At 39.4% G+C, this 18,950-nt stretch overlaps 1 protein-coding gene and 1 pseudogene across 1 annotated transcript; one reads left to right on the top strand and one right to left on the bottom strand.

Moving 5' to 3' along the window:
* The first annotated feature begins 477 nt into the window (after window positions 1-477).
* Window positions 478-17,055, top strand: LNP1 (leukemia NUP98 fusion partner 1). The gene is made up of 3 exons (XM_059922199.1): window positions 478-729; window positions 12,515-12,745; window positions 16,594-17,055. The coding sequence occupies exons 1-3, from the start codon at window positions 574-576 to the stop codon at window positions 16,741-16,743; spliced, it is 537 nt and encodes a 178-aa protein (XP_059778182.1). The 5' UTR covers window positions 478-573; the 3' UTR covers window positions 16,744-17,055.
* Window positions 17,056-18,626: 1,571 nt separating this feature from the next.
* On the bottom strand, window positions 18,627-18,740 carry LOC132365681 (U6 spliceosomal RNA; annotated as a pseudogene).
* Between the last annotated feature and the right edge of the window lie 210 nt (window positions 18,741-18,950).

Below are 18,950 nucleotides of genomic sequence, written 5' to 3'. Positions count from 1 at the left end.
TTTGCCCCAGGAGCTAGATTTTATAACAATATCAAATTTATTCATTAGGAGAATATCTGGCTCTAGATATGACACACCATAGCTGGCTATCTTTCAGGCTGAGTCTGTCCCTTGTAAGTGGCCCCGTTTCAGAGCTGGCCTGGAGCTGACAGGCATATTATGAAGGTCATGCTCCAACACCATTAACAGCTGGAGATGCCATCACATGCCATCAGCAACAAAACACAGGGAAAACCAGGCAGTGGACTCTGCTTCCCACCCTTAGGCTGCCAGGCACAAGCCCCAGCAATGGAAGGATTAAAAAGCATCTCAATTTAAAAAGACAGGGGGAGGGGAGGGGAATGTGGGCTGCACAATTTATAAATAGACATTACCAGAGGCTGCCTGATGGTGAAGTGGTTGTTTAGTAAATCTTTCTCCTTTAAGGATTCCATTATCAGAGGCCATTTGAAAACATCAGTTTCGTTTTGTCTTTTGAGGGAGATCCTGGGTTTCATCAAGTCAGCCCTGTTGGGTAATATTTCTCTCTGCCAGATTTAGGAGCAGGCCTTCGATATTTTGAATCACCTTTACATGGAGCACAAAGATGATGATGATGATGATGTGTCTTTTGCCAAATGGATGAGCAGCTTCTGGGGTCACAGCTGGATAGAGGAGGATGAGAGAGGACTCCGGGACCGCCGTGGATCACAAGACTCCAGTTACAGGAAAACCTCCCTGCCCTGTCCAGTGAGTTATTATGACGGAACCGGGGGAGAGCTAGACTAGGGGAAGGGGATTTCTCTTAGATCTTTTTGAGAGTCCTTTGGTATAAAGTTTTCTTTGGTTGAAAATGAGTACTTCCAAACCTTTTTTTATACTCATTTTGTCTTGTCCTCCAAGGGACCTGATTTCCATCTATTAAGTAATGATTCCTTCGTTTTTAGCAACCTAAGATATATTTAACCGCTATTCAGAGCTCCTGATAAGCCTGGCATAATCCTATTGGGTGGTAATATAATTCAAGCCAAAGGAAAGAAACCTGATGTTATAGTCTGTGTAGCATTGTTGTGGATCACTGTTTGATTTCCAGTAGTCTTTTTGAAGTACTGAAAATAGCTCCACTATTTGGTGACATCTAAGGAATTGGGGATTCCACATAGTAAATCACTACCTCTGATAAATTTGATACACTCTTTCTGCTGGTTCTCATTTGGTTTCCTGATGGGAGACAAAGCCAACATTCTACCACCCTCAGCACTATTCTTCCATGGCTAGGCAGAGCACCCCGTGTCAGGGGAGCAGGAAAGCTCCCAAGAGGGGAGTGGGTGGGCCTGACCAGGTGTAGACTCAGCAGCGGGTACACATGTCACTTAGAATTCCAGCTACCAGAGAATATTTCCCCAACCCCCTGCTACTGCTAACTCCAGAACCAAATAAGTTTTGGGGTAATGTTATTTTATTTTTAGCTCCGGAGTGCCCAGAAGCATAACGCATGTGAAGTATATTAAAACTTGTAAGGCAATCTTTTACTCCCAATGATCAGCAAGTTTGAGGAATAAGACCTCTTTGAGACACAAATATTTGAAAATAGATCTCTTACCAAATGCGTAATCAGGCACAAAGGGCGCATTTCAACACCTCATTGAACTTCAGGTTCTTTAAGTAAAAAAGGAGAGAGGTTGCATTGGTTGATCTCCAAGAACCCTTCTAGCTCTAGCTTTCCATGATTCTGTTGTAAAGTAAACACCTGCTTATCACACTCTCATTTGAATTTTAGTATCTGTTAGACTTTAAAAACTGGGAAAATCTACCCTATTTCAAGAATGCACTTATAGGTTGTAATATTGTTTGCCTTAAACTCTTCGGGAATAGCAAAATTTGTTTTGTATAACGTTTCTCAGTGGGGTCCATATATCTTTTCCTGCTCGTACTGGCTTTGGACATTTGCCTGAATTAACCTGTTTAGATTCTCTGAGTTGACAATGAATTCCATAATTATCAGACTAACATGCAGAAAGCATGTGTTTATCTAAGGAGACAAAGCATGGGATAAACATGACAACCTGACTGAGTTGAGAAAACACAAATCACAGATCACAGATCAGGGAACCTTGGGTGATGTGGGCAGAGACCTAGAAAATGGGGGGTCTGATTCTTCATCTCTATTCACACAATGCCATGTATTTGTGAAGTGAATCTGTAGTTGGATACTTAACTTTTCCTAACTCTAAGATGCGCTCAAATTTTTCTTACTTTAGAGATATGAGAAAAATTAGGTTTTGAAGTTTTCTGTTTTGCTTTGAGCTCAATAAAAGACCTTAAAAAAAAAAGAGCTTACTTTTAGCCTTATCTTTTTCCTTCTCTCCCCACTGCTCCACTCTAAGGCTCTTCCCTCTTGCAACCTATTAGTAACCTACATCCATCAGTATTGCATGCAAAGGAAGAGAAGAATTTTCCCCTTCTTTCCTATTTGAATGTGGTTTCTAATATGGCTCTTCAGCCTCATGATTCTTGCAAAACCATAGTGATGGAGCATTAAATCATTAAACATATTTATAGAACACCTACTGTGTGCCAGGCGTCGTGCAAGGCACAATAGGATTACAGGGAAAAAGAAGACATATGGTGTTTGTTCTTGTGGCACTTCTAATCTAGAGGAAGACACAAATTTGGCAGGAAGAATGAGGTAGACAAGGGGTAAAACTTGGTCCTTCTCAGAGAACACTACTTTTTGACAAGACTCATTATAATCTGTGACTGCTGATTTAAAGCAAATTAAAATATCTAACTTTACTCTCCTGAGGTGCTTGGTGATAAAAAATAAGGTAAGTAATATGAAGTCTCTCTTATCACTCTCTCATATGAAGGCAGAACTAATCTACCTTCTCCCTGCATCGTCACATGAATACAGACTTGAAGTAGAACAATCTCCATATCCCTTATTTATTCTACTCATTGAAAGTGAATTTTAAATAGTCTATTCGACTTTTTAGTCATCTTCTCCTTCAGCTTAACATGGTTTTCTTAACACTGTTCTATACAGTTAGGGCCTGGTGGAAGGGAGGATTATGCTGAATGAAAGATCTCTTCAAGGAGGAACTGAGTTCCCTGACCTGGGGCTTTGCTAACTCTACATGGACTTTCTCAGTGCTTCTTTGATGCTCACATAAGCACATGTGCTGGTCTACATCATATCATTTGAGGGGTACAAAATAAACCTCTGCCTATCTGCACACAAGGGATTTTTTTTTAAATATAAAAGAGATGCAAGAGGGAGGGGATATGGGGATATATGTATGGATATAGCTGATTCATTTTGTTATAGAGCAGAAACTAACACAACACTGTAAAGCAATTATACTCCAATAAAGATGTTAAAAAAATTTTAAAAAATAATCACCTTTAACCAATTTTATATTCTGTCATCATATTCTCAATTTAAAGCTGCAGAAGATATATCTAATTTTAATTTTTATCCCTGATTGGCCCAAGGGTAGCTACACACTCTCGTCCTTGTAGTATCTCACTGCAGCGGTGGTTCTCCTGTAGTTGCTCACTACAGGGATGGGGTGGGGCATGGCCCCCTTAGAGGATTTCTCGAACCCGAAGAGAGAGGGGATGCCCTAAAGTTTCATGACTAACAGTGGTTCCTTGTTTTTCAGATTAAATTTGTATTTAATTTTAAGAGGAGACAATGCCTTAATCCAAAGAAATGAAACTACGAATAGAATTTCAGGCATCAGGGATGTTTCTACAGAGGAGCTTTTATCATAAACTTCCATGGACTTGTTTCCTCTCTTCTACTAGATGCTGACATAGAGGAGTTGCTGGGAAGGCAGCAGAGTGGAGTGGGTAAGAGTGAGGGCTCTGGAGGTAGCCTCCCAGCGCCTACTACTGGCAGCATAACTCTGAGCAAGTTACCTAACCTCTCTCTGTCTGAGATTCCCTCTATGTAAATGGAATTGATGATAATAGTACATACGTCATATGGGTGTTGTTAAGATCCAGTGAGTAATGTATACAGCGTGCTTAGGACAGTGCCTGGTACCTAATAAGTACTTCTTCTCCTCCTCCTCCTCTCCTCCCCCGCACCTTCCCCTCTCCGTCCTCCTCCTCCTCCTTCTTATGTGTCAGAGTTTAAAATGTCTTTTAGTTTCCCTAAAGGATGCCCAGTGGATGGTACTGACCTACCGTTTCACCAGTTGAACACTTGAATCTTTTTTTTTCCTGATGCTGTTACCATATATAGCTAGTTGACTAATTTATAACCCTCTTGGCTCTGTTGATAGGCAATTAGTCTACATTATAAAATATTCCTCACATAAAATTCTTTTAGACTAATTCCTAAAGACCTACAAATTATTATTACTTTCGTAATCGAATTCTGTTACAACTGGTACATTATTAGAAGTCACGTTTACAGGAAGTTTCACATAGAAATAGAATGAAGTTGTTGCTGCTGCTGAAGACAGAAGTTTGGGATTATTCAGCCAAGGAAGATATGTCTTATGCTTAGGCATGGCACTTTACCTCTCCCGTAAAGTCACTAGTCACATGTCATAGGCAAGTCACTTAGCCAAACTAAGATTCATTTGCTTCATCTGTAAAAGGGGAAGAATGACTCCCTTGTAGGATTTGTTCTGAGGTTAGAGATAAGCGCATGGTCCCCAGAGTCCCTGACACACACGGTGCACTAAGATTCAACATGGGTCTTACTGTCTCAACACCTGGATCTTTCTCCCTCTTGTTTCTCATCTTGCTGTTGATGGGTGGCTCAGGTGCTTGCATTTACTCAGAGGGCAGGAGGTGTACAATTGAAGGGTGATTGCAATTAAACCCAGAATAAAAAACATCAAGTAGTTAAGCTCTTGAAGTGAAGATGTTACATAACTTTTTTTTTTTTTTAAAGTGAGGACCTATGGCTTGGGGTTAGAGAGTGCATAGGATTTTTTTTTGACAGAAATGCTTTTCTGAGACCACAGTAGGAAACAGCATTGTTTTTCAGAACACTGTTTTCTAGTGAGAGTCAGGGCACTGGGTAGTTATTGCTCAGAAAATCCATGCCTGCTGCAGGCTATGTAGCCTGAGAGCTGGGGAGTCCAGGTGCTGAGCTCGGAGCGTGGGGATCCCATTCCACGTGCTAGAGCCTGCTTCACAGCATGTGAGATAGATCCATAAGATTGGTCCATGACCATGGAGGTGACAAGTCCAGACCTTGAAAAAGTCAGCTATTTAGGGCGTTGATTCAAGTCTTTGTGAGTGAAATTACATTAGAAGGGGATATAAAATTCCAAAAGTAGAGCTTGCTTAGTAAGTAAACATTTTTAAAAGTGGGAGCTTTCTCCCTGTAACCAATTAGAGAGCTCTTTTAAGCTTGTTTCTCACAAGGTCCCACACCAAAAGAGACTAACTGGAAATGTCATCTGCTATAAGGAGATATTAAGTGTTTATTTATATTGTGATGGAAACCCTTGCATTTTTTTCAGGTCTCTCAATGGAAGAGGACATTTGTACAAACATCTGCATTTCACTCCCAGTCTCACATTTTTTTTTTTTTTTTTTATCTTTTCATTCATTTATTTATTGTTCATCAGCATTTATCAAGTATTCACTATAATCAAGGTATAGAGCTAAGTATTATGTAGGCAACATAAATAAAATATTCCATTAAGTAAGCATTTACTAAGTCCCTTTAAGCACAAGGCACTCTGTTAAGTATTGTGAAAATTATGAAGTTAAGACCACATCATTTCCTTGGATGCCCTTGGAAACAATATTGTCCTAAACGTGCTCACAAACTAGCATTTTTATTCACAATAAGCAGGCCAAAACTTTTTAAAATGTGCTGAACTACATTTTAGTTAATTTTCTATTTTATTTTGTCTGAGCTGATCTTGTATTGGTAATACGCTTTTATTGATTCAACTCTGTTTACTGACTCAGCAAATAAATGTGTAATGGTAACCTGCACAAAACAGACCCCGTCGCTGGGGAAAGTGTTTGACCCTGTGGCACAGGAAGTCTTCTTGCGGCCTGATTTCACTACTGAGGGAAAGGTAGGAGTTGGAGAGATAGGTGAACTTTAATGAGTTTGGACCTCTATCAGGAAATGCCAGTCTCACATTTTTAAGTTTTATTTTTCAAATCTTAGTGTGGTGAGAACATGTAACATGAGCTCCACCGTCTTTGGCAGATCTTTAAGTGTACAATGCAGTATTGTCATCTTTAGGCACAATGTTGTGCAGCAAATCTCTAGAACTTATTTTGCATAACTGAAATTTTATACCCATTGATTAGCAACTCCCCATATCCCCCTCCTCCCAGCCCTTGGCAACCACCATTCTATTCCTTGCTTCTATCAGCTCGACCATTTCAGATACCTTATGTAATATTTGTCCTTCTGTGTCCCAGTCTCAAATGTTCAAGTATTATTTCTTTCCTGATAATATAATACATGATCACTGTAGAAAACATGAAAAATACTAAAATGGAGTAGGAAGAAAACAACCCCAGATCGCAGACAAAGGCTTTGATCACAGTTGGGTATGTTTTAAGATTGCCCATCTTATGATGTCCCCACAGCTTACCCATCCCAGCCCTCCCCTCTCCTCTCAGGCACTCCCTGGCCTTACCAGACTTCTCTTCCTTCTACGCCAGCAAGCTCCTTCTGTGGCAGGGCTTCTGCATGTATGGTCTCATCCTCAGGTGGACAAGCGTTCTCTGTTTCCTAATTAACCCCGCTCATCCTTCAGATTGTAGCTTAATTGTCACACCTTCACAGAAGTCTCCCCTGACCCTCCCAGTCACCTCAACACCCATCCAAATATATGTGGTTTTACTCTGCTATACCCTGTTATTGCACCTTGAACATTCCCTTAATAGCATTTGGCCAAGGATGTAAGCATATGCCCATTTATTTATCGCCATTGCAGACATAAGTTCTAAGAAGGGGACACTCTGTTTTGCTCCCCAGTTTATCCATAGCACCAAGTACCATGTCTGACCTACAGTAAATGGACTAATTTATACATACTTACCTCATGTATCTTAGCAACTTTATAAATCTTTTTTTAAAAATTTATTTTATTTAATTAATTTATTTTTGGCTGCATTGGGTCTTCGTTGCTGCACGCAGGCTTTCTCTAGTTGCAGCGAGCAGGGGCTACTCTTCGTTGCGGTGTGCGGGCTTCTCATTGCGGTGGCTTCTCTTGTTGCAGAGCATGGGCTCTAGGCGCGTGGGCTTCAGTAGTTGTGGCATGCGGGCTGTAGAGCACAGGCTCAGTAGTTGTGGTGCACGGACTTAGTTGTTCTGCGGCATGTGGGAATCCTCCCGGACCAAGGCTCGAACCTGTGTCTCCTGCATTGGCAGGCGGATTCTTAACCACTGCGCCACCAGGGAAGCCCCAACTTTATAAATCTTTAACCATATTTCTGATTATTGTTTGAGAGTAAGTTTCTATATATGTGTATTAGTTTGCTCAGGCTGCCATAACAAAATACCACAGTCTGGGTGGCTTAAACAACAGCCATTTATTTCCTCATAGCTCTGGAGGCTGGAAGTCCAAGATCAAGGTGTCAGCAGGTTTGGTTTCTTCTGAGGCCTCTCTCCTTGGCTTGTATTGATAGATGGCACCTTCTCGCTGTGTCCTCACATGGTCTTTCCTCTGCGTGAGTATATCCCTAGTGTCTCTAAATTCCCTCTTCTTGTAAGAACATTAGTCAGATTGGATTAGGGCCACCCTAATGGCCTCATTTTAACTTAATCTTTAAAGACCCTATCCAAAATACAGTCACATTCTGAGCTACAAGCCACATTCTGAGTAGGGCTTCAACATATGAATTTAGCGGGGTGGGTGTTGGGGGGAGGTACGACACAAATCAGCCCATAATAATGTGCGATGGATGGACCCAAGGAGGGAAATTATTTTAAGCCTTTTGACTCACTCATACTGCCAACAGCTTTCTAGGAAAGCTGTATCCATTTATAGTCCTACCAGCAAGGAATGACAGTGCCTATCCCCCAGCACTCTTACTAGTGTTAGTATTATTAAAAATTTTTTTTGCTAACTTGGAAGGCAAAATTGTATGTGACATCATTTAACATAATTTTTGACTACTAATAAGCATAAACAATTTTTATGTTTGGTATTTCTTTTTCTTTATACATTTATTTATACATTCTTATACATTCTTTATACATTTATTCATTCAATATATATGTAATGAACTCATGCTATGAAGAAGGCAAAGTGCTGCATACTGAGATTCTAGCAGAGAATGAAATGTAGCCCCTGACATGAAGGAGCATACAGTCTAATGGAGAAGAGAGATGTGTAACAAAATTAACCAAATTATTGATGACAGTTGTGATAAGTGTCATGAAGAAGTGTGAGATCTCAGGAGAGCATCTAATGGTGGTTCAGGGGCCTGAACCAATTGGGGTGGTAGGAAAGGCTTTCTGGGGAAATGCAGTTTCCACGGTGACTGAAGGGTGATTAGCCAGGGATGAGGTGAAGCGATGGGGTTGTGGGCGGGGTCACAGCCAGAGAGGACCACTTGTGAAAGTGCCTGTGCTGGGCAGGAGCAGGTGAGCTGGAGGAACTGACAGAAGACCAGTGAGGCTATGTCACTGAAGAGGTGAGGGTGGTGCAAGATGAGGCGTAAAATGAAATGTGATAAGGTATGAGTTTGATGTTGTTTTAACTATGCTGGCTGCTGTGGGAAGAGTGAAATAAAGTGAGTAAGGGTGAATGCAGGATATCCACTACTACGAGCCTGCTGCTGGAATCTGGGTGAAAGGTAATGATGACTTGGATTAGGGTAGTAACAGTGGTGCCGGAAAAAAGTAGATGGTTTTGAGAGACATTTAAGAGGTGGAATCTGCTGACTTGGCAATTGGATGTGGAGGGGGGCTTCTGAGTTACTGGTCCAAGTAACCGGGCAAATGGTGGTGCCGGTTTCTGAGTTCTGGGACACTTGAGAAGCAGGCTTGGGAAGGAGAGATGATGAGTTCAAATTTGGACAAGTCAGGTGGGGTGCCTATGGGATACCAAGAGGAGAAGTTCAGTGGGAAGAAGCTCAGAAGAGAGGTCTGGGCTAACAAATAAATCACAAACTAGGTTATAGATGGAAATTGAAGCCTGGGGGTGAGACATTGAGGGAGACAGTGTAAAGTAAGAAAGCAAAGGAAGGGAAGGAGGACTAGTTTAGAGTGTCAGGGGACTCCAACAGTTATGAGTAGTTAGAAGGGAGAAGTGAGCAAAAATGTCTAAAACACAGTGGCAGAAAGATCAAAGGGAAACCAAGAGGGTGCAGTGGTAGAAGGCAAGGGAAAGACTGTTACCAGAAGGGTTCAATAGGCAACTGAGTTGAATGCTACGGAGTGACTAACGACCATTAAGTGCCCAGAATTTGGCAACATGGAGACCAATATCCTGACTAACATTAGTGTTAGATGAAAAAGTGTGAGATAGCCTCATCCACCAGGGGGCAGACAGCAGAAGCAAGAAGAACTACAATCCTGCAGCCTGTGGAACAAAAACCACATTCACAGAAAGATAGACAAGATGAAAAGGCAGAGGGCTATGTACTAGATGAAGGAACAAGATAAAACCCCAGGAAAACAACTAAATGAAGTGGAGATAGGCAACCTTCCAGAAAAAGAATTCAGAATAATGATAGTGAAGATGATCCAGGACCTCGGAAAAAGAATGGAGGCAAAGATCGAGAAGATGCAAGAAATATTTAACAAAGACCTAGAAGAATTAAAGAACAAACAAACAGAGATGAACAATACAATAACTGAAATGAAAACTACACTAGAAGGAATCAATAGCAGAATAACTGAGGCAGAAGAACGGATAAGTGACCTGGAAGACAGATTGGTGGAATTCACTGCTGCAGAACAGAATAAAGAAAAAAGAGTGAAAAGAAATGAAGACAGCCTAAGAGACCTCTGGGACAACATTAAACACAATAACATTCGCATTATAGGGGTCGCAGAAGGAGAAGAGAGAGAGAAAGGACCAGAGAAAATATTTGAAGAGATTATAGTCGAAAACTTCCCTAACATGGGAAAGGAAATAGCCACCCAAGTCCAGGAAGCACAGCGAGTCCCATACAGGATAAACCCAAGGAGAAACACGCCAAGACACATAGTAATCAAATTGACAAAAATTAAAGACAAAGAAAAATTATTGAAAGCAGCAAGGGAAAAACAACAAATAACATACAAGGGAACTCCCATAAGGTTAACAGCTGATTTCTCAGCAGAAACTCTACAAGCCAGAAGGGAGTGGCATGATATACTTAAAGTGATGAAAGGGAAGAACTTACAACCAAGATTACTCTACCCGGCAAGGATCTCATTCAGGTTTGATGGAGAAATCAAAAGCTTTACAGACAATCAAAAGCTAAGAGAATTCAGCACCACTAAACCAGCTCTACAACAAATGCTAAAGGAACTTCTCTAAGTGGGAAACACAAGAGAAGAAAAGGATCTACAAAAACAAACCCAAAACAATTAAGAAAATGGTCATAGGAACATACATATCGATAATTACCTTAAACGTGAGTGGATTAAATGCTCCAACCAAAAGACACAGGCTTGCTGAATGGATACAAAAACAAGACCCATATATATGCTGTCTACAGGAGACCCACTTAGACCTAGGGACACATACAGACTGAAAGAGAGGGGATGGAAAAAGATATTCCATGCAAATGGAAACCAAAAGAAAGCTGGAGTAGCTATACTCATATCAGATAAAATACCCTTTCAAATAAAGAATGTTACAAGAGACAGGGAAGGACATTACATAATGATCAAGGGATCAATCCAAGAAGAAGATATAACAATTATAAATATATATGCACCCAACATAGGAGCACCTCAATACATAAGGCAACTGCTAACAGCTATTTTTTGCCATATTACAAGGTACTACAGACTGAGGCCTGGAAGGACTTGAAGGTAACAACTCCAGCTTTTTGACAAATTCTTTGAGAAACCTGAGGACCTCCCTCACCCCTAAAGAGGTTATCATTTACCCAAGGTCGCACAGCTAGTGAGTAGCAGATTGACATACCTGGGTTTTCTGATTTCAGATCTGCTGGCCTTGTTGCTCCAAGTTAGCAGTTAGTAATGCCAGGACGCAGAAAGAGCACAGAGCGTGGTTACAACTGACTTGGATTGCAATCCTAGCTCTTCCCTTTATCAGTCATGTAGCTTTAGAAAAGCCATTTAATCAACTTTTCTCAGATAAATAATAGCACTGTGGAAGGGCAAGTTTCTGCTTGCTGTGAGGGGCAAGTGTGTCTGCACATAGTAGGTGCTCCATCAATGGGACCTCATCTCAAACTCCAAACCCAGGTATCTTGGAGCCCAGAGTATGGGCCCCTTTGCCCACACGCTTGTGAAATGGGTCTAATCCTCTGTAACACATGAGATGCCAAGAAATCCTAAAGTCTCCATCAATTTCTATCATATGAAGTTTATACAGCATCATTCATTATAAGAAAAATACATATTAAAACAATAATACTATCTCACTCTTCCTATTTGTTGGAAAGTGGGGAAACAGGCACACTCATGGTTTGGAATATTAATTTGTATCACCTCTTTGGAGAATAATTTGACAATACATATCATAATTTAAAATGCACTTATTCTTTATTAACCTACCTGTTTCACTTTTACAGATACATTCATACACATCCAAAATGTGTATCATTGCAGCATTCTCTGCTACAGCAAAGTTTGCACAGGAACTAAATATACCTTTTAAAAAACAAAAACAAAAACCAAAAAAAAAAGAAAAAGTGTGAGTGAAAAAGCTGGAGTGGAGTGGGTTGGGGAGTGAGACAAATTAACGGAGCAAGTGTCACAATTCTTTCAAGAAGTTTGGTTTATCTGAACTATCTTTTTTTCATCATTTTCCAATTGTGATTTTAACACTGATGTCATTGTAGTACATGACCTCTATGTTTGTGTGTATTATGTGAAATATCCTTATTTTCAGAATATTTATTAAACATGCAGCAAATATTTTAAGTTTTTCTTGTCTACCATATTATATGTTGTTTTTTATGCACATTAGCTTTATTTTTATGTAGTTAAATTAATTTTTTCCCTATGACTTCTTCCATTGCTCTTTTGCTTAGAAATTCCTTCTCCATACAGAAATCACACAAATATTTGCCTTTGTATTATTTCTTAAATGTTTATGGCTTCATTAAAAATTTATTTTGATCATTTTGAAATTTATCTTTACATGTCAATTTAAGGCTGGAACACTTTATTATACCACCCTAATGATAGAGGAGCAACATAGCTAATCTTGGGATGTTCTACTTAATGTTTTGACCAATTGACCCCACTGCCTCATTGCAGGAGAAAGCTCCTACTGATCAAGAAGATAAAATTTCAGTTCAACGTGAGATTTGTTTGGTTAGTAATTTATGGACATTCTGTCTCTGTGCTAATATTGTGCAGTCTCTTTATATTGTAAATTTTTAAATTCTGTATTCCCAGTTTCCTATGCTTCCCAGCATGATGTCATCTGACAGCCATCCTAGACGGCATTCTTATGAGGACCAGGGATTTCAATGCCATACTCACATGCGGGATTACAGAAAATGCTCAGGGGATGGGTCATTCAAGGAGCCACTGGAATCAAAAATAAGATCCCATTCCAAAATTCAGGCATTTTCAGAGTCCTTTGAACAGCAACTCTGCTTTAGAACCAAACGCTCTGTCTCTTCGGTACGTAACAGAATTATTGAATATTTAAACCATTTTAGAAAAGGAAACCCAAAGGATTCATCCCTCCCTAGTTTGAGGAGAACAAATCTAACTTCTTCATTTACAGCTTCGTGTTGAGATCTTTGAAAAATGGCACTCAGTTTTAGATAGCCCAGGTGTACATAAAATTTTAAAATTATTATTATTGAAGACATGTGGTGTAGGAAGGATTCCTAAAGGAGCACATGTGGAATGTTTTTGTTACCAAGGTCCTCTGTTTTCATCACCCTTGTTATAAATAATTGTGATTCGTTCTCCTTTTACTATCTGAAGAAGAAAAAACTGCCCCTACTGCTCTTGTTCTCTCATATTTAATCTGGTAGTAAATAGTTTGTGATGGTGTTGTGTTCCCCTGTACTTTTAAAAAGCACACAGAAGGAACTCTCTGGACACGGTGGTGTGAGTATCCAGGACCAGAGGAGCAGTCCAGGCATTCACAGTGGCCTCGTCAGAGTCTAAGTGAAGCCCAAGGGAGACAAAGGCACAAAACGGGGGAAAGAATTGAAATGCCACTGATGATGCCAAACTTGATACGTAAAGTAATAAACTAGAGACCCAATTAATTGGGGGGTAGTTTTTCAACTCTGCAATGTGCTCACTGAGTGGCCTTGAGCAAAATACTTTTTTGTGTGTGTGTGGGGGTCTTTGGTTTTGATTTTATTTTGCAAAACAAGAATAATGATATGTTTCTGCCATGTCGTAGGCAGAGCAAATAAGTAAACCTAGGCGTATTGCCACCTGGGTCTTGAGCTGTGCCTTGTGAATGGCCAGGGGAAGACACTCAGGCGCTTCCTACCTAACTGTCCACCTGAGTGCGGTGCTTTCTGCCTAGCAGTGATGGCTGTTGGGATTGTCCCTGTGCATCTTTGCCTCACAGGTGGCACCTCACTTTTGTCACAGTGACCTTGTGTATCTACGGTTCCCCTTCAGTAAGCTGCTCTCTCTACTGGATCATAAAAGGAATAAGGAAGGAAGAGTAGTGAACAGCTGTCACTTACTCTATCTAAACCTTATTAAGAGTTTTTGTTTTGTCTCTTCTTTGTACTGTTTTTTAAAGATATGGTTTCAGACTTAGAGCAAGGTTGCAAGAATAGTACAAAACTACACCCTTCGTCTAGACTTCCTCTAAACGTGAATATATTATCACATTTTCCTATACCCTCTCTCTCCTTTCCACCCCCAAACAAGGGCACAAGGACATAAATGCAGTACAATAATTAAACTCAGGAAATTAACACCAATACAAAACTTTTATATCCAATCTATTGACCTTATTCATATTTTGTCAGTTGTTCCAATAATATTTTTTAGAACGAGATTCCAGATCATGCATTGCAACCGATTTTTATTTCCCTTTAAGGTATTTTATTTCTGGAGCAATGCCTTGGTCTTTTTCATGGGACTGGCATCTGAAGAGTACAGGTCAGTTATTTTTTAGAATGAAGCTCAGTTTGAGTTCATCTGATATTTCTTCATGATTAGATTCACATTATGAACTTTTGGCAGGAATAAAACTGGCGTGAAAAAATTCCTGTTTCAAAACTACGTGTTGAAATCATTAATTATATTCATTAGGGGACTGACCTGCTTTAAATTCTTTCTGGAACAAGGGAGAGTATAAATATATTTTGAAAAAAATTTTAATCTGAACAATTCTTTGTTGATTCTGATGGCTTCAGAAAAACATTCATATTACATATTTACATAAGGGTGTAAATGTGAAATCAGTTTTCTTATTTAAAGAGGTGTTCATTACATTATCCTTAAAATATAAAAATGTTTGTTTCATTCATTTCTCAAGTTCTTCCTTTTGAGTACCAAAATAACCAAGGCAGCATTTTCAACTTTTTTGACCCAAGAATTCTTTTCATAGTTATGTACAGTCGGCCCTTTGTGTCTTTGGGTTCTGCACCCATGAACTTGAGCATCCATGGATTTTGGTACCTGTGGGCGGTCCTGGAACCAATCCCTTTGCGGATACCAAGGGACAACTGTATTATAGCTAGAAACCTGCTAGGAATTTACAAAATCATTAAAATTTTTTTCATATTATATGATAAATAAACATGATAAATAATTTTAAATTAAGTATTTTATTTTATATCAGTCTTTAAACAGTATATTATAAAGTTTATCTTAATGCAAAATAAAAAATTTGGAACATTGCATACTTTAAAACTTTTTTCTATTTAACAATTGATACACTTTTCTAAAGCTAACTACATTAAAAAGTGTGATTTTTCAGCAATTTAAAAAATAATATATATTGCCTTTTATTTGGGGGCCAAATGTATACTAATACATAGATTTAAATTTTACATCCTTTAGCATCAAGAAGAGCCAGGAACTGCTTTTGTGACCTGCTCATGACAAACAACATTAAATTTTTTCATTTTGACATTGAAAAACTCAACTGGCTTATTTTGATAATTTTTCACATTTTGTTTCTAAGTGATGAGATAAGAAAAAATATTTCAGGTCGTTATTTATGAGCAATTTTTGGATAGTCTTGGTTCTCAATAAGGGAAAAGCCAAACTGCAAATAATCATCACTATATTTCCTTTTTCATACTGTTTTTATAAGGATTAGAGACATTCATGGCTGCTAAATATGAATTATGATCAGACTGATGGATTTAATACAAGCACTGGAGCTAATGAAAATAATCTGGAGGCACATTTACAGAGCTAGTACAATTTTTAAGCTCCTCTTAACTTGCATCTCAGCTTCATCATTTGTTTTGCTTTCTGATTTTGACTAACGGACCATTATAGACAGAAATGAAATAATCTAGGTATGAAAACAGTTTAACAATGTACAGTAGCTAACACCACCACAGTAACCAGACATCGCCATAACTCACCCTGGAGGGCCGAGTCATGACCTTGCCCATCTGACTGTTACTCACCACTGCATATGTTCACCTCATAGATACTCAGGGGTTCTCCAGTGTCTCCAGTTCACTGGAATGGAGGAGGGGAGGAGTAATGGTCTTATTTGTTTATTTAAAAAATTGAAGTGTAAATAGATACCACCACATTTATCAACACCATTCTTTTGTCAGTAATTCCTTTGAAAGTCACTTTCACCATGGAAACCAAAGAAGCACCCCGCATCCCCGTTCCCTATCATATCACCCTATTTATAGGTATCATTGCACTTATCACTACCTTTCATTTTCTTGTTTCCTTTTAGGCTTATTGATTGATTGTCTCCCTCTGCCTAGGTGTAGAATCTAGGAAGTAGGGTCTCTCTAGTTAGTGCCGAATCTCCCCATCCTAGAACAACAGTGTGTGTTCATTCAGTCACTGAATGTAGACCCCTGCGCAACCTGTTGGAGAATGTTGTGTGGTTGAATGTCATTCCTTGACACTTTCTTCTTTACCCAGTCCTCACCTGAAAACTTAGTGCAAACCCTACTATTAATGTAATTTAAGGGAGTGAACATAAGGAGGTTAGAATCATTCCGTGTATGATTCTCTTGCCACATTCCTTTTCAAAAAGCACCAGAAGACTATTAATTTTACTGTGCCATGGAATCACATCCCTCTGTACATTAGAGGCAGAGTAGTGTGCAGGTTGAGTTTCCTCCATAGACCACCTGCTGATGCCCAAGGCCCCCTATTCCTTTATTTATAAGTAAACCTTTAGCAACACCCTTAGGCTTATTATGCTAATTTATTACTAGAAACTAAGATGTGAAAGTCTGCTAAATGATTAGGGTTTTCTTCACTTCTGATAATTTGGAAAAATGTGGAATGTTGTCAGCTGTCGGCATATCTACCCTTTTCTGACCCTTCTTTTTCAGGGACCTGAGAGCAGAAAGGAGAGAAATGAGAGAGAATGCCGGGCACTGGAAATGAGGTCTTGCAAGAAAGTGGAGGAAAGAAGGAGCTCTAGGAAGGAAGAGCGTGGAGAAGCGTACCTGCCCGCCCTGTCTGAAAAGGGGCCCAAATAGTACTTTGTTTCCACACCATGACTACTGATGCTACTGTGTTTTTTGAGCCCCAATTCACCAGGCCCAGGAGTGGTAGCTGTAAAGAGTCTGCAGATGCTGAGTGACTCAAGTGGGTGGTTGATTCAGCTGCTCCCCGAGACAGCTTGCATCATACTCCAGCTGCTTTTCAGAGTGTGATCTGCTCTGTTGCCCTTTTATGGGAAAAAAAAGGATAAAAGGTATTTTAATAGAATAAAGTAATTCTTGAAAATGTAAAGAGAGATATTTGAAGAGCTACCCACACGTCTTCACCAACCCTTCTTCCACATCAACCTCACAAATAGTCTTAAATAAAAGTCATTGGTGTGACTCAATGTTTACTTCCTTATTAGGAGTAATTATATAAGTATGTCTAAAGGCCATCATTTAATGAGAGCTGGTAGTTAAGGTGCCAAGTACTGTGCTGAGAGTTTGAATGTGTTACCTAATAGTCCTCACCACTCTGAGGTGGGACCTAGTCTTCTTTTCACTTGCTGGCTGAGGAAACTGGAGTTTAGGAAAGTTCAGTCACTCACTGGGGAGGTGGCAGAGTTAGGGCCGGAGCCCAGTTCATGCTGACTCTTGTTCCTAACTTGAGGCAGGACCTTCATTTCCCTTTCGCAGTGGGTCCTGACTTAGTAGGTGTGTGATTTGCTTGTGAACGGGCAGATGTGAATGAGAAAAGCAGGACTTGGGAGTGAGTTACAATTTTGATTACGTGGGTGGAGACTGAATCTCTGAGATCAGCTTTATGCTCTGGGTTTTAACTTTATGAGACTATTTATTTTTTATTGAGGTATAACTGACATGTAACATTATATTAGTTTCAGGTGTCCAACGTAATGATTCAGTATTTGTATGTATTGTGAAATGATTGCCACAGTAAATCTAGTTAACATCCATCACCATACATAGTTACACATTTTTTTCTTGTGATGAGAACTTTTAAGATCTACTCTCTTAGCAGCTTTCAAATATACAATATTGTCAACTATAGTCACCATGCTGTACATTACATCGCTTTATTTATTTATTTATTTATTTATTTTTTAACATCTTTATTGGAGTATAATTGCTTTACAATGGTGTGTTAGTTTCTGCTTTATAACAAAGTGAATCAGTTATACATATACATATGTTCCCATATCTCTTCCCTCTTGCGTCTCCCTCCCTCCCACCCTCCCTATCCCACCCCTCTAGGTGGTCACAAACCACCGAGCTGATCTCCCTGTGCTATGTGGCTGCTTCCCACTAGCGATCTATTTTACGTTTGATAGTGTATATATGTCCATGCCACTCTCTCACTTTGTCCCAGCTTACCCTTCCCCCTCCCTGTGTCCTCAAGTCCATTCTCTAGTAGGTCTGTGTCTTTATTCCCACCTTGACCCTAGGTTCTTCATGACCTTTTTTTTTTTTTTTAGATTCCATATATATGTGTTAGCATACGGTATTTGTTTTTCTCTTTCTGACTTACTTCACTCTGTATGACAGTCTCTAGGTCCATCCACCTCACTACAAATAACTCAGTTTCGTTTCTTTTTATGGCTGAGTAATATTCCATTGTATATATGTGCCACATCTTCTTTATCCATTCATCTGTTGATGGACACTTAGGTTGCTTCCATGTCCTGGCTATTGTAAATAGAGCTGCAATGAACATTTTGGTACATGACTCTTTTTGAATTATGGTTTTTTTCAGGGTATATGCCCAATAGTGGGATTGCTGGATCATATGGTAATTCTATTTTTAGTTTTTTAAGGAACCTCCATACTGTTCTCCATAGTGGCTATATCAATTTGCATTCCCACCAACAGTGCAAGAGCGTTCCCTTTTCTCCATACCCTCTCCTAGCATGATTTATTTAAAACATATGGACCACCTCACAAATTTGCGTGTCATCTTTGCACAGGAGCTGTGCTAATCCTCTCTGTATCCAGAGAAGTTCCAGTTTTAGTGTATGTGCTGCTGAAGCAGGCACTTCTTTTTTTCCCCCCAGCTCTATTGAAGTATAATTGACAAATAAAATTGTATATATTTACATTGCACAGCATGATGATTGATATGTGTATGAGTATTTGACATACTTTGTAAAATCATCACCACGATCAGGTTAATTGACATATTGAGGCCATATTCTGTTTTTTTCCCTAGAAGAAAAGATAGTAGAATTCTCCCTATTTATTCTTTG

Source organism: Balaenoptera ricei, chromosome 4 (genome assembly GCF_028023285.1).
Source record: "Balaenoptera ricei isolate mBalRic1 chromosome 4, mBalRic1.hap2, whole genome shotgun sequence".
NCBI classification, from domain to species: domain Eukaryota; kingdom Metazoa; phylum Chordata; class Mammalia; order Artiodactyla; family Balaenopteridae; genus Balaenoptera; species Balaenoptera ricei.
Note: the sequence above shows the minus strand (reverse complement) of the source record. Positions and strands in the feature narration are given on the sequence as shown.

Excerpts from the sequence above, each read along its gene's own strand:
- LNP1 (XM_059922199.1), top strand. The coding sequence starts at position 574 with ATGGAGCACAAAGATGATGATGATGATGATGTGTCTTTTGCCAAATGG. Across the intron at positions 730-12,514 it reads AAACCTCCCTGCCCTGTCCA|TTTCCTATGCTTCCCAGCAT; the intron begins GTGAGTTATTAT and ends CTGTATTCCCAG. Across the intron at positions 12,746-16,593 it reads CCAAACGCTCTGTCTCTTCG|GGACCTGAGAGCAGAAAGGA; the intron begins GTACGTAACAGA and ends CTTCTTTTTCAG.